The 26,429-nt window shown below is 47.1% G+C and overlaps 1 protein-coding gene across 1 annotated transcript in view; it reads right to left on the bottom strand.

Moving 5' to 3' along the window:
• Positions 1-26,143, bottom strand: part of GATM (glycine amidinotransferase) — a 30,750-nt gene extending 4,607 nt beyond the window's left edge. Inside the window, exons 1-6 of the mRNA XM_053365134.1 lie at positions 25,957-26,143; positions 16,401-16,625; positions 8,459-8,654; positions 6,320-6,510; positions 4,322-4,459; positions 2,982-3,146 (exon numbers count right to left, since the gene is read on the bottom strand). Of these exons, the coding sequence (XP_053221109.1) occupies positions 2,982-3,146; positions 4,322-4,459; positions 6,320-6,510; positions 8,459-8,654; positions 16,401-16,625; positions 25,957-26,025 (984 nt within the window). The 5' untranslated portion in view covers positions 26,026-26,143. The remainder of the gene's footprint in view (positions 1-2,981; positions 3,147-4,321; positions 4,460-6,319; positions 6,511-8,458; positions 8,655-16,400; positions 16,626-25,956) is intronic.
• Positions 26,144-26,429: the final 286 nt, after the last annotated feature.

Genomic DNA, 26,429 nt, shown 5'->3' with positions numbered 1-26,429 from the left:
AGCTAAAGTGGTGATTCAGGTTAAGAACAGTTTCAGGTTAAGAACAGACCTCCGGAACGAATTAAGTACTTAACCCAAGGTACCACTGTACTGTTTTTTGAGTTGAATATATGCTACATGGTAATTTATGGACCTAATAGGTATCTAAAGCCATTTGCATATAACAAAATATGTATTTTATCAAAGCAATTGTTGAACCGAAATACAATTAAGAAGAAGTATATTGATAGTGAAATACAATTAAGAAGTATATTAATAGTGAAATAATTGTTAAGCTCTAAATTAAAATGATTTTTTATTCATAACAAACTTAATAATGCAAACACACTGGCATTTGGCAATAACAGAATTTCCTTTAGAAACACAATTTACAAAGACTCATAATCTAGTCTCTAGAAACTTGCTATAACATGAAATAATAATAGCAAACCAGTGATATTTTAGGGAGCAGGCTAGCAGCCGGGGCCCATTACTTACATCATAGGAGCCTACACAACACAAAACACTGTTGCTGTATGTAGGTTTTATTTTATTTGTTTTTTATCTTTTATTTTGGAAATGTATATCCAGTTTTATTTTCCTTTATTGGGGGGGGGCCTCAAGAGAGTGGGGCCCTAAGCTATAGCTTGTTTAGCTTATACGTAAATCTGGCACTGGCTACATGCATCTTTCTGCCCAAGGAAGCTGCAGGGTAACAAACGGAGCAATAGTTCTGCTAAATGAAGCAATCTACTGGAGTGGTAAAGGTAAAGGGACCCCTGACCATTAGGTCCAGTAGTGACCGACTCTGGGGTAGCGGCGCTCATCTCGCAGCGCATGGAAACGCCGTTTACCTTTCCGCCAGACTGGTACCTATTTATCTACTTGCACTTTGATGTGCTTTCGAACTGCTAGGTTGGCAGGAGCAGGGACCGAGCAACGGGAATTCACTCCATCGCGAGGATTCAAACCGCTGACCTTCTGGTTGGCAAGTCCTAGGCTCTGTGGTTTAACCCACAGTGCCACCTGCTTCCCTCACTACAGTGGTACCTCGGGTTAAGATCTGAATTCGTTCCAGAGGTCCGTTCTTAACCTGAAACTGTTCTTAACCTGAAGCACCACTTTAGCTAATGGGGCCTCCCACTGCCACCGCGCCGCCGCTGTGCGATTTCTGTTCTCATCCTGAAGCAAAGTTCTTAACTCGAGGTACTGTTTCTGGGTTAGCGGAGTCTGTAACCTGAAGCGTATGTAACCTGAAGCGTCTGTAACCCGAGGTACCACTGTACAGTCCTTTTGTTAGCTGGAGCAAAAACAGATCAAGAGTCCAAGGAAGAGTCCACACAAATTTAAGAGCTGCAAAAAGGAACCACAACCTTTGCACGCAATTGCCCAAGGTCAGCTGCAAAAACAAGGGCTTAAATAATGTTTGGCTTAGTTAACAATTGCTGACGAGACACCTAGCGACTTGTTCAAAGGGTTCAGAAAAGTCTCGGCTTGCAAGCTTCCCGAAAGCACCTGTGGGCCTAGACTGGCCATTGTGTCTGATTCAACAGGGCTCTTCCGTTCTCCTGGCAGGACTCTACCACTTTAAGAATGGGGGTGTGTGAACAGGATGTTTGAATATTCTCCCGCATCAAACTCCCTGCACATAATCAGCTAGCGCTGCAGGGAGGAGGCCTAGAAGTACACCAGAAATTGCTCCCTCAGGAAACAGTGATGGCTACCAATTTGGATGGCTTTAAAAGTGGGTTGGACAAATTCATGGAGGAGAAAGCTATCAGGGGCTACTACCCACAAAGGCTATGTTCTGCCTCCATGGTCAGAGGCTGTGATGCTTCTGAATACCAGTTGGTGGAAGCTGCAGAGGGGGAGGGCACTCTTGTGCTTGGGGGTCCTGCTTTCCCATGGGTTGACCCCTGTGAGAACAGGAAACTGGACTAGGTTACTGCAGCGCAATATACGTAGGGCTGCCTCTGAAGACGGTTCGGAAACTTCAGCTAGTGCAGAATTCAGCAGGCAGGTTGCTCACTGCAGCAAGACGGTTTGAGCATATGACACTGATCCTGGTCTGACTGCACTGGCTACCAATTAGTTTCCGGGCCCAATTCAAAGTGCTGGTTTTGAACTATAAAGCCTTAAACGGCTCAGGACCGCAATACCTCAAGGACCGCCTCTTTCCATATGAACCTACCTGGACTTTGAGATCTTCTTATACGTCTTGAATCCACATTGTTAGAGGCTATTTTGTGTCTTTATAAAGGCATCTGAATTAGTCTTTTGTTTTAATTAAACAGATCCTTGTGGTGTATTTATCTTTCAGAAAAGCTTGTGCACAGCACAAAATTAGTGCAAAATTGTTTTGTCAATGCATACATTGGAACAATATGCACTTCAAGATCTTGCTGTTCTGAACATATTTTTCTTCATCCTATTTTTAATGCTAATTACAAATATTTAAGAAAGTAACTAATTTTGTAAAGTATCTAAAACTGTTAGACATGAAATGAAATGATCTATCAAAATACAGGAATGCCCCCCCCCAGTATATTAGGCTACTAAAGGGTCTTCTGGGGCCCTCCTTCATGTGCCTCCTCCTTAAGAGGTCCAGAGGGTGGCAACACAAGAACAGGGCCTTCTCCACAGTGGCTCCCCGTCTGTGGAATGCTCTCCCAAGGAAATTCGCCTGACGCCTTCATTAGACACCTTTAGGCACCAGGCAAAAACGTTCCTTTTTAACCAGGACTTTGGTTGATTTGATTGACATCCTATGCCCTTTTAAAATGGGCAGGGGGGCGTTATTGGGTTGCTGTTTTTATTTTGATTATCTATTTTGTGGTTTTATATTTTGATTTTGTTCTGTTGAACCGCCCTGAGACCCCTGGGTATAGGGCAGTATAAAAATTCAATAAATAATAATAATAGCAATAATAGATGGGTCTTTGGCCAGATCCTACAGGGCTGCTCTTATATTTTTGCCCCCAGTTTGTCTGAAGAGCCCTTACCTCATTGCACGGACGGTCTGGGTTGGAAAGCACAAGGCCTGGTCCGATGATGTTGAAGGTGGCATCAATGTGCATGGGATTGGGGTCTTTGAAAGAGATGGTGTGCACTCTGTATTCCGGAGCAAGGTGTCTCCGCATCCACTCAATACCCAAGTAGTTAGTAACCTGAGAGCAAGATTTAGACTTTTAGCTGTTTCAGAAGAAATATCCGCAACAACAGTAAGCCATATATCAGGCCCGTCCAACGCCCAAGAGACTTCGATCTACTCCCAGTATTTTAAAAAAATGGCAGTGATCTACCTGATCTACCCATTGTCATTGATGATTGACCAGAGTTATTGAGCTTTTTTTGGGGAAGGATTGACAAGAGTTGTTGAGCTTTTTTAAAGGGGGAATGACATAAATCGCTCATCTAAACTCCGCCACTAACAAACGCATGCCGCATTAACGCCGATCATCGTATTCCCAAAACACAAAACTCCACCAACTTGACGCGATGGAGGCAGATATTTAGATTGAACATCAATAGAGCATTGTGTGTGTGTGGGGGGGTGTATTCTTAATTGTCTGCATAGGCGTAGCGGAATAGAAAAGTTTTCAGCAGGCTTTTCAAAGTTGGCATACAAGTTGGTACCAACCAACAAATAAATCTAACTAAAAAACGAATAGTGGATGTAATTTTGTTGTTGGACTACGCAGAAATGGCAAAGCTGACAGTGAAATTAAGAGATCAAAATGGTGAACGTTTCATAGAAGAATGGAGGCCTTTTGTGGACTGTTTTTAAAAATACTATACAGTCATACTTTGGGATGAATATGCTTCGGGTTAGGCAAATTTGGGTTGCGCTCCGCGGCGACCTGGAAGTAACGGAGCGCGTTACTTACCCGGAAGTAATGGAGCGCATTACTTCCGGGTTTCGCCGTGTGCGCATGCACAGACCGTCAAAATGATGTCACGCGCATGAGCAGAAGCGCCGAAACGTGACCCACACAAACGCAGATGTGCCGTCACGTCTTGCGTTCCATTCGGGATGCGAACGGGGCTCCGGAATGGATCCCGTTTGTATCCCGAGGTACCACTGCAGTCAAATGAAATTGAAGGCAGGATTCTAGATAAAAGCAGAGGAAGAAAAAAATGATAAAATAATTGCAACAGAGAAACTTTTGTACTAGATAAAGATATAATGCAGTAGAGACGGTCTGATTAAAAAGACTGCAGAAATGAGAGTGGGAAGTCAATTTATGAAACGATGTAACTATTTGATAAGAAGATTATGGTGCAGATGTTTGAAAAAAATAATAAAAGATTATACTCCAAAAAAAGGTACCGATCTGCTCACCTGACTTCTTTGCACAAAGATGTCTCTTCCGGCTCGTATGAAATCTGCAGCGTCAAAGCAGGGCTCGAATTCAGTTGTGACAAATTTGCCCTGTGCAGCCAGCTTGTGCCTGTCTTCCACAGTGCGAATGGGGTAATCCTGGTTTCAGAAAGACAAAACACACACAGGCCTTCGCTAGGACTGTTCCCACTACTCGGGGCAATCTCATGGCGCCATTTCTAAACCTCTGATCTGCCTAAGCCAGGCTTCCTCAACCTCGGCCCTCCAGATGTTTTGGGCCTACAACTCCCATGATCCCTAGCTAACAGGACCAGTGGTCAGGGATGATGGGAATTGTAGTCTCAAAACATCTGGAGGGCCGAGGCTGAGGAAGCCTGGCATAAGCTTTTCCAGGGCTGATAGTTCTAGCAGGGAGGGTTGCCAATGCAGACAAGTTGTGGCCAAACCCTGAGTTGTGGGGCGAGGAACTGATGGTCCTGCAGATATTATTGTTGGCATTGAGCTCCCATCAGCCCCTGCCAACTGTTAGGATTTTTATCTATCTGAGCTGCTCCAGCGAGTGGTACTGTGATTTGTATACATCATGTGAGTGTCTGAGTGAGCATGAGAAAGTAAGTCTGTGCTATCTCTTCCTTCTGAGTGCAGTGGTACCTCGGGTTAAGTACTTAATTCATTCCGGAGGTCCGTACTTAACCTGAAACTGTTCTTAACCTGAAGCACCACTTTAGCTAATGGGGCCTCCTGCTGCTGCCGCGCCGCCGGAGCACGATTTCTGTTCTTATCCTGAAGCACTATTTCTGGGTTAGCAGAGTTTGTAACCTGAGGCGTACGTAACCTGAAGCGTATGTAACCTGAAGTACCACTGTACTATTGGAAGTTGGTTTCACTTCTGTGTGTGTTGCAGTTCTCTATAGTGGTACCTTGGGTTACATATGCTTCAGGTTACAGGCGCTTCAGTTTACAGACTCCGCTAACCCAGAAATAGTACCTCGGGTTAAGAACTTTGCTTCAGGATGAGAACAGAAATCGTGCTCTGGCGGCGCGGCGGCAGCAGGAGGCCCCATTAGCTAAAGTGGTGCTTCAGGTTAAGAACAGTTTCAGGTTAAGAACGGAACTCCGGAACGAATTAAGTACTGAACCCGAGGTACCACTGTACTGGTGTTCAGAGAGCACAGATGTACTGATGGTGTCTCTGTATATAAAAGGTAAAGGGACCCCTGACCATTAGGTCCAGTCTCTGGGGTTGCGGTGCTCATCTCACTTTATTGGCCAAGGGAGCCGGCATACAGTTTCCGGGTCATGTGGCCAGCATGACTAAGCCGCTTCTGGCGAACCACGGAAACGCCGTTTACCTCCCCGCCGGAGCAGTACCTATTTATCTACTTGCACTCTGACGTGCTTTCGAACTGCTAGGTTGGCAGGAGCAGGGACCGAGCAACGGGAGCTCACCCCATTGCGGGGATTCGAACCGCCAACCTTCTGATCAGCAAGTCCTAGGCTCTGTGATTTAACCCACAGCGCCACCCACGTCCCTCTGTATATAAGACTGTAAATAAAGTAGTTTTAGAACTGTCGAAGCTACCAGCATGAGTTTGACCAAACTGTGGGAGGCAGTGGAAGATAGGAGTGCCTGGCGTGCTCTGGTCCATGGGGTCATGAAGAGTCGGACACGACTAAATGACTAAACAACAGCAAAGAACTACGACTGAGTGTTTCTTCTGCTATGATATGCCAGAAGACTGGCGTGCTCTTTTCAGGAGAGAAGAGTTGCTTGTTACCGGCCGCTCTGGACTGAAGAAGATTTTCAGCCAGAGAGAGACACCGGGGAACGCTCTGGAGACTTGGGGAAGTTTGTAGCCTTCACAGGGCATTTTTCCAACACCAACATGGCCAATCAATGGTCAAGGATGATGGGAGTTGTACTCCAATAACACCAGGAAGGTACCCTTGCTCCTGCCACCATAGTTGCTTGCTTGAAAGCCAAACGGATAATAATACCTGGTCATAAAGTTCATCAGCCATGGTGGGCTTTGGTGCTGTGGTCCATTTTGATCCGCGGCGGAAGTACTCTTTGATGATGGGCCGGTACGCTCTGTATTCAAAGAAACGGGCGCGCCAAGCCATCGGCGCTTCAATGATCTCGTTCCCAATGACCAGCAGAATGTCTCTAGGCATAGCTGCGTACATCCCTACCAAAAGAACAAAGTGTTTGATATGGGGATCCAATCAACAGCGGCACAAATCATGCACACCGGATCCCAGTCAAGGTTCGATTTTGCTCAGTAGCAACCCAGTGGAAGAGGGAGTGAAGCTTCCACACATCAAGCGAAAAAAACAAACAAACCACAGGCTACTGAACGTAACCGAAACAAATCAACTCGATTCCCAGCGCCGGTTTGCCAAAATGTGTTAGGACCCAACCTTCTTTTGGGGACATGGCTGTGTTTCTGCCACTCTTAACCAGAATGCCAAGCCTTTATCAAAAAGCAGCAAAACACTGCACTCAATTTCAAGTAGTTTGTATGGGGCAGACAAACATTTTAGCGTCTCATCCATTTTAATCCATCATGGCTGCTCCACTGTGTGCCTAAAGCACATCACAACTGCATAACAGTGATGTCTATGTAGGCCTAGCAAGATCTAGATCAGGGGCTGACAGCCTAAGGCCCATGGGCCACAAGTAGCCCACATGGGTCGTTTTACTGGCCCACGAGCCGCCCCCAAACTGAGCTACCCGCTCGGTGGGTCCCCGCGTGCTGCGTTAAACTGGGGCAGCGTGGCGTGGGGACTCGCTGAGCAGCGCCAGAAATCGCGTCTGCGCGGACACAGATGCTGAAAATCATGGACACGCGCGCCCGCAATTGGGCCCACAGTGGGGTCTCCATGGCAGTGAACCAGCCCAGGCAAGGTAAGCATTATGTACTGAGTTGAATAGGATCCAAAATGCAGCAGTCTGATTGGTCCTAGAACAATAGGATTCAGAATGCAGCAGGCTGATTGGTCCATAGGAGTCACCCGATCCAGCTCCAGGTGGAAGTGAATCCGCAACCTGATTGGCCTACAGGAGAATCCCGGAATTAGCCAATCACGTGGGCCCATTGTGTAAATAATGTATATAAAGCAGACATTCTGGGGGAACTTCCATTCCTCCTCACCACTATGAGCTGAATAAAGAGCATGAAATCCACTCTCGACTCTGAGTATATTTCAGTAAGCCCTGCCAACCCCTGATCTAGATTAACAGAAGGGACTGTACTGTTTTACTGTGAACAACATGCATCCCCTGTGAAACTATAGATGGTGGTGCCTCGCAAGACGAAATTAATTCGTTCTGCGAGTTTCTTCGTCTTGCGGATTGTTTTGTCTTGCGAAGCACGGCTATTAACGGTACTTAGCGGCTTGCGGAGCGCTTCTCCCCACCGCCCGCCTTCAGACCAGGTCCGGGGACAGCGGGAAGACGCGCTGCGCCTCCCAGCTGTCCCCGGAGCTTGCGGGGCAGGCAGCGGGGAGAAGCGCTCTTCTCCCCGCCACCAGCCTTCAGACCAGGTCCGGGGACAGCGGGAAGACGCGCTGCACCTCCCAGCTGTCCCCGGAGCTTGCGGGGCAGGCAGCGGGGAGAAGCGCTACTGAAGAAAAGAAAAAGGAAACAAACTCATCTTGCGAAGCAAGCCCATAGGGAAATTCGTCTTGTGGAACGACTCAAAAAACGGAAAACTCTTTCGTCTTGCGAGTTTTTCGTCTTGCGAGGCATTCGTCTTGCGAGGTACCACTGTACACTCAGTTGTTTAATGGTAGGCTACTGTTGTCCTTTATGAATTGTCATGAGGACTTTAAAGTTTTTTTGTTTTTTTTAAAAGAGGAAACAAATCTCTTCAATAACGAATAAACAATACATTATAAAATAACGAGGAGACGGAGACGTGGTTCACATCCACAATGTACATTTTAAGCACGTTTTGACCACTTTTCGCAATCATGGCTTCCTCCAAAGACTCCTGCAGCTTACCCATCACAGAGCTACAATTCCCGGCACCCTTAAACTACATTTCCCAGGATTCCCAGGTGCTTTACATGTACGGCTTGGATGTGGGCATGCTCTAAATCGATTCTGCACATTCCAAGTCACTGAGCAATTACCGGTGGACTCAAAGTCAGGTGTTTTATATTTGGTCGACCAGTCTAGTGGCTCTGGCCTTTTCACAATCACTCCTTCCATTTTCAGAATATTGCACATCTCTTCGATTTCAGCAATTGCTTTCTTCACATGCTCCTGGGGGAAACTCTGGCCTCCATACTTCTGATAGAACCCCCAGTACTTCTCGTAGGTATTCGCCTGGTAATCAATAAAGAAAAAGCAGAGAAAAAGCAGACATGAACCAGCAGCATATTAACATTGCAAAGAATCACTCTGTATTCATCTACTGACAGTTAAATGAGGCGTTCCCAAAGTAAAGGAAGGACTGAACTCTGATTAATAAGAATACGCACAGAGGCTTGAACCAGCAAGACTCTGGGAAGGGTGCGTATAATAATCTCTGTGTCTGTGTCTCTGCACCCCTCAGCCCAGGTCGTTTTATTCACAAAAGAACTTTTTACAGAGTAATCGAAAGAACCAATCAGATTTCTTCTGAGCATTTCAACAAACCAATGTGGGGACAAGTTAAACTACTAAAACTAATTAAGCACAGGGTAAACAAAGAACAGAACTACAAAGGAGTATATTTGGCAACCCCAGAAGTGATAAACAAGCAATATACATGATAAGAAGGATGGCCAGGAGGACAGCGATCATTATCACCTTCATGTGAGATCTGTTTCCTGGCCCTAAGATTAACATCCTAGGATTAACGTATCAGAAAGCTACTTCAAAGAAGCTTGCCCAGTATCTTTGATGACCCAGGATGCATGCCTGGCTAAGCAACTGGCAGTGTACCTGACTGGTCAAGAAAGAGAAATGGAACAGGGATGCAAAGGTGTGGATTGATCAATAATCATATCAAAATAGTTTAAACCCAGTCAACGCAATGCTTTCATTGCTGACACAGATGGCTTACTCTATATTTGTTATAATTCCTCATAGCAATCCCACCTGATCACTACAGTTAAACAACAGTAAGTCAATCTCAGAGGACTTGTATATTCAGGTGATTGCATTTTCTGTAATTCTAAGTTTTTAAAACTATTTTTGAATAGTATTACATCTGCTCAACAACCACAGCTAATTTTTTTCCTTCCCACTCTTATTTCAAAGCTATTTTTGTCTTTGTATCAGAAAGGCACCTGGATAATTTGGTTGCCAATAAATATTGCTGCAAACATTTCTGAGATCATGGTCTTTCCAATGATTAGCTCTTGTCTAGGTTTGTTAATTGTCTTGCTTTGAATGTTGTGAGGATCCTATGCCCTTTTGAAATGTGCTTTTTTGGAGTGGGAATTATTGGGTTGTTGTTTTTATTTTGATTATGTATTTTGTGGTTTTATATTTGGATTTTATTCTGTGAACTGCCCTGAGACCTCCAGGTATAGAGCGGTAAATATTTTCAAATACAGTGGTACCTCAAGTTAAGAACTTAATTTGTTCCAGAGGTCCATTCTTAACCTGAAACTGTTCTTAACCTGAGGTACCACTTTAGCTAATGGGGCCTCCCGGTGCTGCTGTACTGCCACCGCACAATTTCTGTTCTCATCCTGAAGCAAAGATCTTAACCTGAGGTACTATTTCTGGGTTAGCGGAGTCTGTAACCTGAAGCGTCTGTAACATGAAGCATCTGTAACCCGAGGTACCACTGTACTAGCTTATGGGTTTTTGATCCAACAGGTTTTGCAATAATAATAATAATGATGATGATGATGATGATGATGATGATGTATTTTAAATTGTCATAACCAAGCCATGTGAGGGTAATAAATTAAAATTATTGCTATTCACATGGCACCTGAATCACATGGCACCACTGCAACTGCAAGGAGAAATTCCACTGAGATGAGCAAGAGGGATTGCCAGACAGTTTTCCATAGAGTCCTGGGCTTAGACTAAAAAGACCTGAGTTCAAATCCCCATTCAGCACAAAGTTAACTGAGCAAACTCGCGTCAGCCTTTCTCCCCTCTATTATTTATATGCCGCCCATGGGTTGCCCCAGCCACTCTGGGCTTCTTCTAGCAAAATATAAAAACACAAGGAACGTTATTACATTGGCAATTTCTACTCCTGTTTCCATCAAAATTGTTCAGCATCCCTAGTTAAGACTTGTAGGAATTGGGTGCAGTGACTGCCATTAAGTCGGCTGCCTGAGGGAAGGGGGTGGCTGACCCGAACGTTCTTTTTTGAACCTGCTTTCTTCCTCCTCCCTCCAGTTCATTTTTCCTCACATGTCATGACTTTTTAGACAGTGAGCCTCAAGTCAGAAAGCACCTTAGTACTTGATTTATGTAAGCTGCTCTGACAGTCATTTTTCCTTCAAAGGCAGGGTATAAAATGCCTGAAATAAACTTCTGGTTTCAGGGACGCAGCAGCGAGAAGTACCAATGCAGTGGTACCTCTGGTTACGTACTTAATTCGTTCCGGAGGTCCGTTCTTAACCTGAAACTGTTCTTAACCTGAACCACCACTTTAGCTAATGGTGCCTCCTGCTGCCGCTGCGCCGCTGGAGCACGATTTCTGTTCTCATCCTGAAGCAAAGTTCTTAACCCAAGGTACTATTTCTGGGTTAGTGGAGTCTGTAATCTGAAGCGTATGTAACTCGAGGTAAAGGTAAAGGTAAAGGGGACCCCTGACCATTAGGTCCAGTCGTGACCAACTCTGGGGTTGCAGCGCTCATCTCGCTTTATTGGCCGAGGGAGCCAGCGTACAGCTTCCGGGTCATGTGGCCAGCATGACTAAGCTGCTTCTGGTGAACCAGAGCAGTGCACGGAAATGCCTTTTAGCTTCCCGCTGGAGCGGTACCTATTTATCTACTTGCACTTTGATGTGCTTTTGAACTGCTAGGTTGACAGGAGCTGGGACCGAGCAACGGGAGCTCACCCCGTCGCGGGGATTCGAACCGCCAACCTCCTGATCGGCAAGCCCTAAGCTCAGTGGTTTAACCCACAGTGCCACCCGCGTCCCTGTAACCCGTCACCTTCCTCTTATGTACATGCAGAAAAAAACCCTATAAGCTAGTAGTGGAATGAGTGTTGCAGCCAGCCGCCTTCCACAGAATGCAAACAAAGCTTTGCACATATGCAGTTCATTATATGTGCATGCCACGTATTAAGGCTTTGAACAAGTCAATGAATAAGTGAATGTGGCTTTTAAAAAATAAATAAATACTGCCCCCTGCCCCCCCCCCATCGGCTGCTAAAAAAAGAGGTTAGCAGAGCAGTGAGCTCAGCCAACAGTGCACATCTGTGACTGTATTTAAGTTTCAGTAGGGAAATGTTAAGAAGGCCTTTAGACAGCTAGAAGATGAATTGCTGCAGCGGCGGCCAAATGTACAGTACACAGCCCGGGATTTTCTGCCAGCAGGACTCAGTCCTGGAGACTCAGAAATGGCCTGGAACGAAACCTGTAACATAAGCACGACCTTCAGAGACTGCCAGCTCAGCAACTCATAACCTACATGTCAAACCGCTCGTTGCAGGCTGTGATGAATGCACTTTTAAAAAACGATAAAAAAGCACCCTTTGACAAATAAAATATATAAAAGTGGTTTGCTACTGTGGCGTTTGCCTCCTAGGTGGGTCATAAGGAAAGGGTTCAATGAGTGTGAAGTGATTGGCCAGTGGGAACCCAAGGGGAGGAGTTAGAGTTGGAGTTGTGTGGAAGTCAGTTGAGAGTTGGGAGTTGGAGATGAAAGAGGGAGGATAAGTCTGTGGGTTGGTCGAGCTCTGTTGTGAGAGAGTGCGAGGAACTGTTAGGAGGAGTCAGATAGATAGTTGGGATAATCAGTTTGAAGTTGTTAGGAACGTATAGGTCAGTAAAAAAACTAAGATTAAGAAACTGCCAATAAAAATTAACAGGAAACATAAACTTGTTCAAGCCTATAAAAAATAAACTTGGTTATTTGTTAATGTGAACAACTGTCAGGACTCCGTGTGTACCCAAGAGAAACGGGTTGGTGGCAGCGGGAAAGCAATCACAGTGGTGGCACAGGGATCAAAGGACTGTCAAACGTCCGGGGACCCTGTGTGATCGCCACAGCTACCCTCTCAACTCTGTTGGGAAACTGTGTCGCAAACTTCCCCTGGTGTCATTCCAGGGGCCTGCAGAAGCCACACAAGTACGAGATTATAGGGGTCTGCTTAGAAACACCGTTTCCTGATACAGTGGTACCTCGGGTTACATTCACTTCAGGTTACAGACTCCGCTAACCCAGAAATAGTACCTCGGGTTAAGAACTTTGCTTCAGGATGAGAACAGAAATCGTGCTCTGGCTGCGCGGCGGCAGCAGGAGGCCCCATTAGCTAAAGTGGTGCTTCAGGTTAAGAACAGTTTCCCTAGGGTTGCCAGACATCTGGGGAAACCTGGACGTGTCCTCCTTTTGGGTGCCAACATGCCCATCTGGGGGGGACGCGGGTGGCACTGTGGGTAAAACCTCAGTACCTAGGACTTGCTGATCGTATGGTCGGCGGTTCGAATCCCCGCGGCGGGTGAGCTCCCGTCATTCGGTCCCAGCTCCTGCCCACCTAGCAGTTCGAAAGCACCCTTAAGTGCAAGTAGATAAATAGGTACCGCTTTATAGCAGGAAGGTAAACGGCGTTTCCGTGCACTGCGCTGGTGCTGGCTCGCCAGCTGCAGCTTCGTCACGCTGGCCACATGACCCGGAAGTGTCTTCGGCGGCACCGGCTCGCAGCCTCTTAAGCGAGATGAGCACGCAACCCCAGAGTCGGTCACGACTGGCCCGTACGGGCAGGGGTACCTTTACCTTTACCTTATGCCCATCTGGGGAGATTTTTATATTTTAAAGGAAATGTCTGGGTTGGGGGGCATGTTTCTGTTTGGGAGGGCCCTGTACCCTGGAAGCAGAAGCGCCGCAGTGGAGCGAGACCGTTGCAGCAAAGATCAGGCAAGGATTGGGCTCGGGCTGCTCTGCACGCCGCAGGCACTGGCCAACCCGAGCTGGGAAAGAGGCACCGGGAAGTGGCAGCAAGGGCCCTGCACCTGTGCACCTCTTTCCCCATCTCAAGCTGGCAGCGACTCAGGCTGCCCTCTTTTTTCTCCTCAATATATGGCAGCTCTGGGACGCGAGTGGCACTGTGGGTTAAACCACAGAGCCTAGGACTTGCCAATCAGAAGGTTGGCGGTTCGAATCCCCGCGACAGGGTGAGCTCCCATTGCTCAGTCCCTGCTCCTGCCAACCTAGCAGTTCGAAAGCACGTTAAAGTGCAAGTAGATAAATAGGTATCACTCCAGTGGGAAGTTAAACGGCGTTTCCGTGCGCTGCTCTCGTTTGCCAGAAGTGACTTAGCCAATAAAGTGAGATGAGCGCCGCAACCCCAGAGTCGGTCACGACTGGACCTAATGGTCAGGGGTCCCTTTACCTTTACCTTTATATGGCAACCCTATGCAACCCCTCCAAAAATTGACCTGTGAAGCAGCTACGTCTCTTAGCGGTTTCTTGCTTCACTTGCTAAACTGCATCGCTTCCATATGCTGACACAACTGTCAAGCCACTCAAATGTTATCAGTGTATTTACTTCTCTACCTGCAGGTGATCGTGTTCTTTGCAGCCAGATTAATCTGGCAGCATGCAAATGTCAAACAAGATCTGGAAAACGAATGCTGGGCTGACAGCACAGCTGAATGAATGTTGACTCTAAAGTAATTCTCATTGTGCTCCGTAATCCTTCCTCCTTAGCAAGCGTGTTTAGGGTTTGCTTTCTAAATAAACTGTGAAAGTAAGTGCAGAAGCAGGATATAATAAAATTAATATGGGCTTGTCAACCAGCAGCCCGTGTGCCGGATCTGATGGCCCCAAGGGTGTTTTCTTTAACAAAATCCTGACAAAGTTTTCACTGCACATCCCTGGTTTGACTCAAAAGCAGTTTTCCATGTTTCCTCCGTGTGTCAGCCAGAGCTAATGGAAATTGCACTCCGAAATATCTGAAGCAAACCAGGTTGATGAAGGCTGCTCTTACTACTGCAGGCTACTGATTACTACAGACACTGAGCACCTAGGAGAGATTTTGTGGGGTGAAATAAAGTTTCAGCCCCACACTTTTACAACTGCTGCATAGAGTAGGTAGCCCACCCCCGGCTCCACTACAAGAATACAGTGGTACCTTGGGTTAAGTACTTAATTCGTTCCGGAGGTCCGTTCTTAACCTGAAACTGTTCTTAACCTGAAGCACCACTAGCTAATGGGACCTCCTGCTGCCGCCGTGCCGCCGGAGCCCGATTTCTGTTCTCATCCTGAAGCAAAGTTCTTAACCTGAGGAACTATTTCTGGGTTAGCGGAGTCTTTAACCTGAAGCGTATGTAACCTGAAGCGTCTGTAACCCAAGGTGCCACTGTACAGAACTTGGCCACCCTTTACTTACAGGGTTATCCGGAGGTTTAGAGTATGTTGCCAACAATATGCTGATGGCACAAATCTCTATTTCTCCTTTACATCTGCAGGCATGGCAGTGGAGGTGCTGGACGGGTGTCTTGCCTCGGAAATGGAAACGAGAGCCAACAAACTGAAGCTCAATCCAGATAAGACGGAGGTCCTGCGAGTGGCAGTTCCCCAGACTGGATGGCTGGGAGATTGCCAGCTCTTGATGGCGTTACACTCCCTCTGAAGGAGCGGGTATGCAGCTTGGGGGTACTTCTGAATCCCTTGCTGTCACTTGAGGCTCAGGTGGCCTCAGTGGCGCTGAGTACCTTCTATTAGCTTTGGCTGGTGGCCCAGCTGCACCCCTACTGTATCTGCAAAGGGACAGCCTAACTGCTGTTGTTTATGCTCTGGTAACCTCTAGGTTAGATTACCGCAATGTGTTATACATAGGGCTGCCTCTGAAGACTGTTCAGAAACTTCAGCTGGTGCAGAATTTGACAGCCAAGCTGCTCACTGGGGGGAAATAGTTTGAGCATATTACACTGACTAAACCGGCTGCCAATTAGCTTCCGGGCCCAATTCAAAGTGCTGGTTTTGACCTATAAAGCCTTAAACAACTCAGGACTCTATGAATGATACATAGGCTTCTACTCTAGATGCAGACTGTCTGTCTGAGCTTGCAATTCCCTCCTTTTAAGAGCTACGAAATTGGAAGCAAGCCATTTTTTTCTTGTAATAAAGACTCTCCTCCTGCAAAAGAGGGGAGTGGTTGTGGGCAGGAGCCGGTCTCCGCCTCAAGCAGGGGGCGTTAGCCTCCTGCCTCCCACACACCTGGCTGGCGCACCACGCCCACGGGCAGGCACCCAACCAGGTGCCTTCGAGGGGGCGTGGACGGCAGCGTAAATCGCTGCTGTGCCAGCCATGTGGCCTCACTCTTCGTCGGCTCGTCGCGAGTCACCCACCCTCCACTCCCTTAGAGCTCAGGGTCTGAGTTTTCTTTTGGCCTTGTTATGGACCTTAGGTTGGTTGCCCTGGTTGTCCGGGGGGCCTGGTAGGAATTTTTCCATTTGGCATTAGGCTTTGCGGGAGGCCATGGCACGACCCTCGGTGACATCAGGGGAGAGTTTATAGTTGGATTAGCATCAATAGGCTCCACCTACTGGTGAATAAACCCCCCTGTTTTAGACTCACCCCTCTCTGAGGGGGTGAAGTCAGCTGACGTAATCCAATGCCTAAGCCAATACCTTTTCACTTGCTGTAATCAATAAAGTTGTGGCCTTTTCTTGCCCATTAACCTTATATCACGTGTCCGTGTGTTTTCATTCCACTATACGGGGATCGGGTCCTCGAACCACAACTTTTATTTACAAGTTGATCAGGGGATAGCAGGCAGGCACCCAGGCAGAAAGAATCCCGCAATTGCTATTAAAAGTCTTCGGTACTAATAACAAAACAGACATTGTAAAAGCCTGTTATTGCAAAACCTCTCCAGGGTTTGCAGAAGTGGGAAGCTGCAAAGAGCATATATAAAGTCTTGCGACGTAGACAGCACATGGTTTACCTTGACCTCCACAGAGAAAGGAGGAACGCAGGCATTTTCGGCTCTCCCCACAATGACTTCCTCCAGCGGGTCCCATTCATTGTATGAGCAAACAGGGCAATCCTCGGGAACAGGGTCAGGGGCCTTATTATTTTCATCAGCAACAGCACAGGTCGCCTGGGAGGCTGCCGCCGCGTGGGTGCTCTGGAAAGTTCGCTGCACCCATCCTGTGAAGACGCGTCCAAGCTTTAATGAAAAAACAAAAAGTGGGGGGGGGGGGAGGTCACTTCATTAATTTAGATTGTTTAAACATCATTCTGCTAAGAGAGGAGCCAAGGGGCTAGTCCTCATGAACTCGACAGCACACACACACACAAATATATACATCCAAGAAGCTCCATCCTCACAGTGGCCGAGACAACGATTCTCTTCTAGGGAAGAAAGGTTCTCCATTTCATTTGCCTCAAGTATTTGAATGGCAAGATTCATTTTTTATTATTATTAAAGATTTTCTTGTTTTATAGAAGTATGTGTAATGTCTCTCGTATTTTTTCCATGTAACATTTTTACAAATCAGATTCATTTGTTGAGACATTGGGGGGAGGGGGGAAGATGGGGGGGTCGGGTGGCGATAATAATAATAATAATAATAATAATAATAATAATAATTTATTATTTATACCCCGCCCATCTGGCTGGGTTTCCCCAGCCACTCTGGGCGGCTTCCAACAAAACACTAAAATACAATAATCTATTAAACATTAAAAGCTTAAGCTCTATTTTGCTTAATGTATGTAGGGTTTGGTGTCAGAGTTGCTCGTGCAGGTTCTCTGCTGTACATTTGTGTTCCTTTGGTGGTGAGAGAGGTTGGGGTTGGCCTAAGGTGTAGTTGTTTGTTTGTGATTGGCTGTAGTGATCTTTGTTTTCGTGTGGGGAAAGATTCTTTTTTTAAAAAGAAAGTAAATTTTAGCACCTCACCCACTTGCAAGCAGGTTCATGCATTATCTGTGCAAATGAACTCATCGTTTGTGAGATTGCTTGCACCAGCAATGTGCAGAATCGTGATTTCTTTTTCCTGTGAGCAGGAACATCGCAAGTGCTCGAACATTCACCTGAATGCACAATGAGTAAAAGTGGGGGGGGCATACCTGCAAACACCCCTCCCAATGTCTTCCAGCTGCTCTTCAGATCTACAATTAGCAAAGAAAGGGAACCGGTTCGAAGGGAGGTTTCTAAGCACGTTCAGTCAAAGACACTTTTTAAAAGCCTTCAGCCCTTCATGCTAGTTGCACAAAAATTGGAAGACTAATGCTGAACAGCGCAATTTATTTTCCTGTGCTTGAAGAGAACTCTCAAGCCTCAAAGCACAAAGACCCAGTTCAGGAAAACCAGCTCAGGAAAATGGAACAAGCTCAAGCACTGCTGCCTTCTTGTGCTCATAAAAAGTCCCCAAGAGACTTTTTGTTTTTCTGAAAATGCAGCAAGTGAAATCAGGTGCAGGGACAAAAGTGTGTGCAAGTCCCGTCGCCAACACCCTAAGACCAGAGGCATGGGACCTGGTTTGGGTTTGCTCTGGGGCCCCGCAAACCTTCTCAGCAGATCCACAGAAGGGGCTGTGTTGCGTGCAAGATCCTGCTCACAGGGGCTATTTGCAGAGGGAGAGTAAACGCAAAGCACTCCAGGGAGGGAAGCAACTGTGCCCACTGCCCTATATCACCAGAAAACATTCGGTGGAGCGGGGCCAGCAGTTGGCGCTTCATGAACAGCAAGCAGTAAGAATTTCAGCACCAGGAGTGAGCAGTCAACAAAAGCTGCTACTGTAAATGTATCCAAGCCAGGACATGACACAACACACCTCACCGGGGAGAGGGATCTTTACAAAAGATGGTCTGCTACAGAGCCACGGCTCTCCCCATACTTCCAACATATGCTCCAACATTTCTCCGATGAAAATAGGGAGATCCTATTTCATTATTAGGGGTGCGGGTGGCACTGTGGCTTAAACCACAGAGCCTAGGACTTGCTGATCAGAAGGTTGGTGGTTCGAATCCCCGCGACAGGGTGAGCTCCCGTCGCTCGGTCCCTGCTCCTGCCAACCTAGCAGTTCGAAAGCACGTCAAAGTGCAAGTAGATAAATAGGTACTGCTCTGGAGGGAAGGTAAACGGCGTTTCCGTGTGCTGCTCTGGTTCGCCAGAAGCAGCTTAGTCATGCTGGCCACATGACCCGGAAGCTGTACGCCGGCTTCCTCGGCCAATAAAGCGAGATGAGCGCCACAACCCCAGAGTCGGCCACGACTGGACCTAATGGTCAGGGGTCCCTTTACCTATTTCATTATTATTAATATTATTATTATTTTACTCTTTTTACCCCACCCATTTGACTGGGCTGCCCCAGCCACTCTGGGCAGCTTCCAACATATATAAAAACATAACTAAACATTTTTAAACTTCCCTATACAGGGCTACCTTCAGATGGCTATGGAGTTAGATAACTCCTTTCTCTGATGAAAATAGGGGTGTCCTAAGGAAAAGTGGGATGTTCCAGGATCAAATCAGAAACCGGGATGGCTTCTGTAAATCTGGGACTATCCCTGGATATTTGGGACTGTCCCTGGAAAAGAGGGACACCTGGGTGATGATGATGATGATGATGATGATGATGATGATAATAATAATAATAATAATAATAATAATAATAATAATAGTTGTTGTTGTTGTTGTTGTTGTTGTTTATTTATTTATACCCCGCCCATTTGGCTGGGTTTCCCCAGCCACTCTGGAGGGTCTGTTCCAATTAACATGAGACATGCAGGAAATTGTCTGGCACAATCCCCCCTGAGGTTTATGTAGCGATGCTGGACTGGTCTGGAACTCCCTTTGCTGCATGAGGATTGGAGCCATGGTGGTCTTGCACTGCTCTTCATCCAGGCTGCTTCACCTTGTCTCAAGGGGTGGAGAAACTCTTGCAGCCCATGGGCCAAGTTCCATTCATGGGCAACCTTCTGGGTGCCACATGTCAGCAGTGGAAGGAGGCAGCAGTCATCAGAAAAAAACATAAACACTACCTTTGGTACAAGGCTGGTTTCTAGACACACTCATGCATCCCTCTGGTCACAGCTCAAGGACACATTCCAGCCAGGCAAAATCACTCAAGCAGGATGCAAAGTTTGAAATTCACCAGGCGCAATTTCCACCTGGTTTTTGGCCACTTGCAACCAAGTGAAAATGCCGGGGGGGGGGCAGAATGCCGCCTAACGGCCCGGGGGCCACATCTGGCCCAATCGCCTTCTAAATCCGGCCTGCAGACAGTCCAGGAATCAGTGTGTTTTTACATGAGTAGAATATGTCCTTTTATTTAAAATGCATCTCTGGGTGATTTGTGGGGCATAGGAATTCATTCATATATTTTTTCAAAATACAGCCCAACGCCCCTCCCAAAGGTCTGAGGGACAGTGGACCGGCCCCCTGCTGAAAAAGTTTGCGGACCCCTGGCCTAACGTCTCCATCATCTGGAGGTACGTGCCTGGGGATTAATAATAATAATAATAATAATAATTATTATTATTATTAATTTATACCCCACCCATCTGGCTGGGTTTCGTCAGCCACTCTGGGCAGCTTCCAACAAAAGATTAAAAATGCATTAAAACATCAGTCATTAAAAATTTCCCTTGACTGTCTTCACACACATCACCAACACATCCTGCAGAATTTTCTACCCGTTATATTTCATCTGCACAATCAGAATGAATTTCAGGAACCAAAAAGTCAAATTGAAAAATATGACTTTCGAGCCGTCTGGCCCAGAAATGGCAACTAGGCATTCCGTTTTGGCAACCCTAACCCTGGTTTGAGGAGCTATTTGGTGCCTAGCTTATATATCTGAGTTTCTAACACTGCCTGTGGAGAGTGGGGTGCAGCTGGGAAGGGCCAGATAGGAGGCTTGGAGGGCCACATTGCAGGGGCTTAGTGTCCTACCCAGAATGTAGAATATAAGGGAGAGAGGATTGGCTCCAGTGCCGTGTGTACACAGTGGAAGGTACTTTTCTGAAGCTGGGACATCTACTTCCATGCAAGGCACAACACATAGGGATATACGCTTTGCTTGCTCCCCTCCCAAAAAACCAAAAAACTGCTCTGGCATAACTAGATCAGGCTTGAGGGCAATTTCTCCCTGCTCTGCAAAGCTGAGCATTCCAAGCCACTTAAAAGAAGCTGGTTGCAGTTGTTCCACAGCAGCTGTTGGGAAAGGCTAGACAGCAAAGCTGCGGATGAGCAAATATGCCCTATCCTGTTGCAGGCTGTTAATGATCAACATTCCCCGACCCAATATGGGAGGGGTATGCATGCCTGCTGGCTCAGCAAAAGAGAGGGAACGGCGGGAGGGAAATAACCCTTCCCTACATGAGGCGTGGGATGCGGGTGGCGCTGTGGGTTAAACCGCAGAGCCTAGGACTCGCCGATCAGAAGGTCAGCGGTTCGAATCCTTGCAACGGGGTGAGTTCCCGTTGCTCGGTCCCTGCTCCTGCCCACCTGGCAGTTCGAAAGCACGTCAAAGTGCAAGTAGATAAATAGGTACCGCTCTGGCAGGAAGGTAAACGGCGTTTCTGTGTGCTGCTCTGGTTTGCCAGAAGCGGCTTAGTCATGCTGGCCACATGACCCGGAAGCTGTACGCCGTCTCCCTCGACCAATAAAGCGAGATGAGCACCGAAACTCCAGTCAGTCATGACTGGACCTAGTGGTCAGGGGTCCCTTTACCCTTTACCCTTTACCTTTACGTGAGGGGTACTGGCAGATGCAAAGGGAAGCCACACAATTGAAAGTGTTGCCTCCCTCCCCCCCGCCCAAGACAGATCAGATCTTGGCTCTAACACAAGGAGACATCAGCAGCATCTACAGTAAGAAAGGGAAAGGGTAAAGGGACCCCTGACCGTTAGGTCCAGTCTTGGACGACTCTGGGGTAGTGGCGCTCATCTCGCTTTATTGGCCGAGGAAGCCGGCATACAGCTTCCAGGTCATGTGGCCACATGTGGCCAATATGCTAGCTGTAATTGTACTTTAAGGAACATACAAACTCTTCTAGATCATACCAACATCCTCTTTGGTCTTGCATTCTGCAGCCAGCCAGGCGTTAGGAGGGATGTGCGTGGTGCTGTGGTCTAAACCACTGAACGTGGCTTGCCGATCGGAAGGTCGGCGGTTCGAATCCCCGTAACAAGGTGAGCTCCCATTGCTTTGTCCCAGCTCCTGCCAACCTAGCAGTTTGAAAGCACGCCAGTTCAAGTAGATAAATAGGTACCACTTCGACGGGAAGCTAAATGGCATTTCCGTGCACTCTGGTTTCCGTCACGGTGTCCTGTTGTGCCAGAAGCGGTTTAGTCCTGCTGGCCACATGACCCGGGAAGCTGTTTGTGGACAAACACCAGCTCCCTCAGCCTGAAAGCAAGATGAGCGCCGCAACCCCATAGTCGCCTTTGACTGGGCTTTTTAGGAGGGGCTGCAGCCCAGTGCAAGTAGCATCTCCCTTGCATGCAGAAGATTCCAGGTTCAATCCTGAGCATCTCCCGGTGGGGCTGGGAGAGAAGCTAGTCTGGAAGGCTGTTGCTAGTTAAGAAAGGACCTCCAGAACAAATTAAGTTCTTAACCCGAGCTACCACTGTATAAGGCACTCAGTACAGTGGTACCTCAGGTTACATACACTTCAGGTTACAGATGCTTCAGGTTACAGACTCTGCTAACCCAGAAATAGTACCTCGGGTTAAGAACTTTGCTTCAGGATGAGAACAGAAATCCTGCTCCGGGGGCGCAGCAGCAGCAGGCGGCCCCATTAGCTAAAGTAGTGCTTCAGGTTAAGAACAGTTTCAGGTTAAGAACGGACCTACAGAACGAATTAAGTACTTAACCCGAAGTACCGCTGTATAAGGCAGCAGGACAGGAGCGCAACAGCAGCCTCCCTAAATCTATGTTCCAGCAAGTGGTATTCAGATGCATATCGCCTCTGCTTACCACAGGAAATACATAGCCAACTTCACAACTAGCAGACATGGACAGTCTGGGGCAGGAGAGGAAGGAATCTCTTACAGCTGTCAACACAGCTGCTGTGTGTCAATCTGAGAAGAATGGCGCACCTTGAACTTTGACACCTCCCTGGTAAGACAAGGAGTGTTGGAGACTATCTTCTTACCTGGCTGAGAAGGAATGCTCTGAGATAGTCCACAATGCTAAAGTGCACATTCCAGGACTTGAAGTTAAGTCCTGTTGACAAGGCAGCACCTTCCTTCAGTTAACTCGCTCACAACATATTACAGTGGTACCTTGGTTCTCAAACTTAATCCATTCTGGGAATCCGTTCGACACCCGAAACCGTTCGAAAACCAAGGCACGGCTTCCGATTGGCTGCAGGAGCTTTCTGCACTCAATTGGAAGCCATGTTGGACGTTGGGCTTCCGAAAAAACGTTCGCAAACTGGAACACTTTCTTCCGGGTTTGCGGTGGTGGGGAGCCGATTTGTTTGACAACTAAGCCATTCAGGAACCAAAGGTACACACAAAAGAGCAGAAAGAGACAGTTGAGTGTGTTCACAACATGTACCTACTGGGCATTCTTAGTCAAATCAAATTTACAAAATAACACCCTTCATTGCTTTGCTTGTTTGAAAAGATCCATACCTGCCTTTCCACTAACTGTGCCCAAAGCAGCTTTACCAAGATGGCCACCTGCCATGTATGTTCTAGTTCCTGCTCTACAGGGGATTGGACTAGATGACATTTGGGGTCGCTTCCAGCTCTAGAATTCTATGATTCTACATGACAAGACAGGGGCCTAGGAAGCAACGGAGGAATACAGGAAGCTGTCAGGCCATTGGGTCCGCTTCGCTCAGCATTGTCTATGTTGATTGGCAGTAGCCAGTTGAGGGTTTCAAACAAGATTTTCTCCCAGCTCTACCTGGATGTCTGGGATTGAATTGGTGTGCAAAGCAGATTCTACACCACTGAGTTGCAGCCAGGAGGAAAGGAACCTTTACTGTATATTATATATACAGTGGTACCTCAGGTTAAGTACTTAATTAGTTCCAGAGGTCCGCACTTAACCTGAACTGTTCTTAACCTGAAGCACCACTTTAGCTAATGGGGCCTCCTGCTGCCGCCGCGCTGCTGGAGCACAATTTCTGTTCTTATCCTGAAGCCAAGTTCTTAACCTGAAGCACTATTTATGGGTTAGTGGAGTGTGTAACCTGAAGCGTATATAACCCGAGGTACCACTGTATTCAGGGTGGCTTCCCAACCTTTCCCTCTCCATTTCAGCACCCTCTGTGTCACACCCACCATTTCACAGCTCCATTCAATATTTTAATCCCCTCTCCTCCATATTTCAATCAAAACAGATCCTACCACCGCTGAAATAAAGGTTTGCTTTCTAGGGTCCAACAACACACGCACTTAATTAGCAAATTACTGTTTAGCAACGCAAGTTTTGCCACGAGGAAGCGGTATGGAAAGCGGTTGATCCGACACAGATTTAGGGGAGCGTGAACAGGTTGATTGCACAAGGCATGGAGTCTTGGGGGGGGGGGTGCCGCAACTGTGATGTAGAATGGGGGTGGGCGCTGAATTTTGCCGCTGAAGTTTAAGACCCCAAAGTCCACCGCTGAGTTGATAATACTGGGATTATGTTGCTTTGGTTAAGGATATGCAAGATGCTTGTTTGCAGTAATTGCGTGAGAAACCAGCAATCCAGAGAAAGCTAAGTTTTCTCCCCAATTTATCAGTACAGTGGTACCTCGGGTTACATACACTTCAGGTTACACACTCCACTAACCCAGAAATAGTGCTTCAGGTTAAGAGCTTTGCTTCAGGATAAGAACAGAAATGGGGCTCCAACGGCGTGGCAGCAGCAGGAGGCCCCATTAGCTAAAGTGGTGCATCAGATTAAACACAGTTTCAGGTTAAGAACGGACCTCCGGAACGAATTAAGTGCTTAACCCGAGGTACCACTGTACACATTTTCCCCTCTCACCTCCTGCATGTATGGTAATGGGAATGCTCTTGTCACAAATTTGTGTATTTGGATACAGCATATGGTCACACTTTCATACTGGGATCATTTATTCATCCATGCATCCTTCCAACCAACCAACCACAAAAAGTATTAATTCCTCAGATGCAGCCAGGAAGCATATAGCTAAGCCTGTATGAGGACCACTCCCTTCCACCACTTTGACCATTTTTAAAGCTTACAGTCCCCAACATTGTGAAATGGTACATATATGCACACAAAAAGTATGCATTCTTTTGTAAAAGTAGCATACATGATGCTGTTCAGCTGGTACCGAACCCCATGCCCAATCAGCCGCTTTAAAACACACCTTTAGCCCCTCTGTCTCTCTCACCTGCCCTGCATATGCAATCCGGACATATACACAACTCCACAGAATATGAAGCTCCGACTCTTGCAATTATGATTATTGCAAGGCTTGCAATGTGAGCAGATGTGAGCAGATTGCAAGGCTTGCAATGTGACTGGCTTGGTTAAGGTTAGTGCAATGCGATCATCAGCTCAAGAAGAAATTAGGCAATATTCACAAGCCGTTTTTTCTTTTATGCACACATAAGCATCAGGTTAAAAAAAAAATTTTATACCCTACAAAGGGCCAGAGATGAGTAAATTAATAGCTGGAAGCAATTTGGACAATGGGATGGGGGAGGGGAAGAGTTTCAAGTGAATTTGGATTTGCTTCCCAAACTTGTAAGCAATATTTTAATTTAAACCATTCACACCCCCCCCCCCCAAATTATGGAATGTTGGAGAAGTTGAGTTATGGAAATAGTTCTATAAAAATGGAAGCATTGCCTTGGGTTTTTTTAAGGCATTTAAACCTGAAAGTTAAATATATGGTCTTAAAAATTCATATTCAGCAAGGGTAGCTCTCCAATGCAAATTTCAAAAGCAAGAATGTGCTTGCGTTGGAAATTCCAAACATTCAGTCCTGACTTTTTGCCAGATTCCACTTTTCTCTCAAGACACGCACACTCCTTCCAGTCCCTAGAAAGAAGAATTAAGAGAAGCTGTTAATCATAGCCCGGCCCCTTTCCGAAAAGGAGAAGGTAAGAGCGTCTCCAAGCCTCAGCGAAGTCACGCTCTTACTCCGTAAGTCCTGCTCTGATGAGCAAGCAGCGTCCAGCGGCGAGAGGAATGCACTCTGCACATGCACAGATTCACTTTCCCCCCAATCACGTCCTTCTTCCTCCCAAATTAAGTTCTGGTTTAAAATACTGTTTAGGGGGCTTGCCTTGCCTAGAAAGTAGTCGAATGTTAATTTATTAACACCGTCCCAAGTGAGAGAAACATTTCATTGCAAATTCTAGCACGTTTTCATGGCGCAAAGTGAGACGGTGTTGTTTTTAAAGAAAAAAATATTTAAAAAATATACTTTTGTTAAAGTTGCACCCATATAAATAGAGCGCACGTCTTCGATTCTTGGCGGACTGTTCTTTCCATCCCTTGCCCAGACCGAGCCATCCGAGCGCCCAGGTCATTCTGGGTTTAGGATCGCGCGCACCGGGGTCTCCGCACCTACCCTGGACCCGATGTAATGCACGGCTTCGGCCCCCCGGCTCCCTCCTCGCAAGCACCGGACGCGCAGCATCCCTCTCTCTCCGCGGCTCTGGCGACAGGAATGATCCCTCTCTCGTCCCCTCCGGGGAACACACAGCACGCCTAGCCTAAACGAGCAGCGAAAAGCGAGAGGCAGTGGGGCAGCCGCGACCCTTTATAGCAGCTGCCGCCTCGCGATTGGCTGGCCCAAAGCGATGGGGCGGAGGGAGGCGGTGGGCGAGAGCCCCAAATTAGCAAGCGGCGTCCGGCCAAGGCGCCTCCGTTGCCTTTTATAGCCTCCAGGGGCGCCTCTCTGGCAGGGATGAATGGGGAAGAGGGTTAAAGACGACCATTCAGATCCGCCCCTCACTCTTTTCTAAGAAAGCCACGGGGGTGTGGGGAGAGCTCTTGTTTTCCGTGGCTGGATCTGTTGCACCGTGCAGCAAAAGGAAGTGG

Source organism: Podarcis raffonei, chromosome 14 (assembly GCF_027172205.1).
Source record: "Podarcis raffonei isolate rPodRaf1 chromosome 14, rPodRaf1.pri, whole genome shotgun sequence".
In the NCBI taxonomy this organism is placed as follows: Eukaryota; Metazoa; Chordata; class Lepidosauria; order Squamata; family Lacertidae; genus Podarcis; species Podarcis raffonei.
This window is presented reverse-complemented; position numbering and strand designations above follow the sequence as displayed.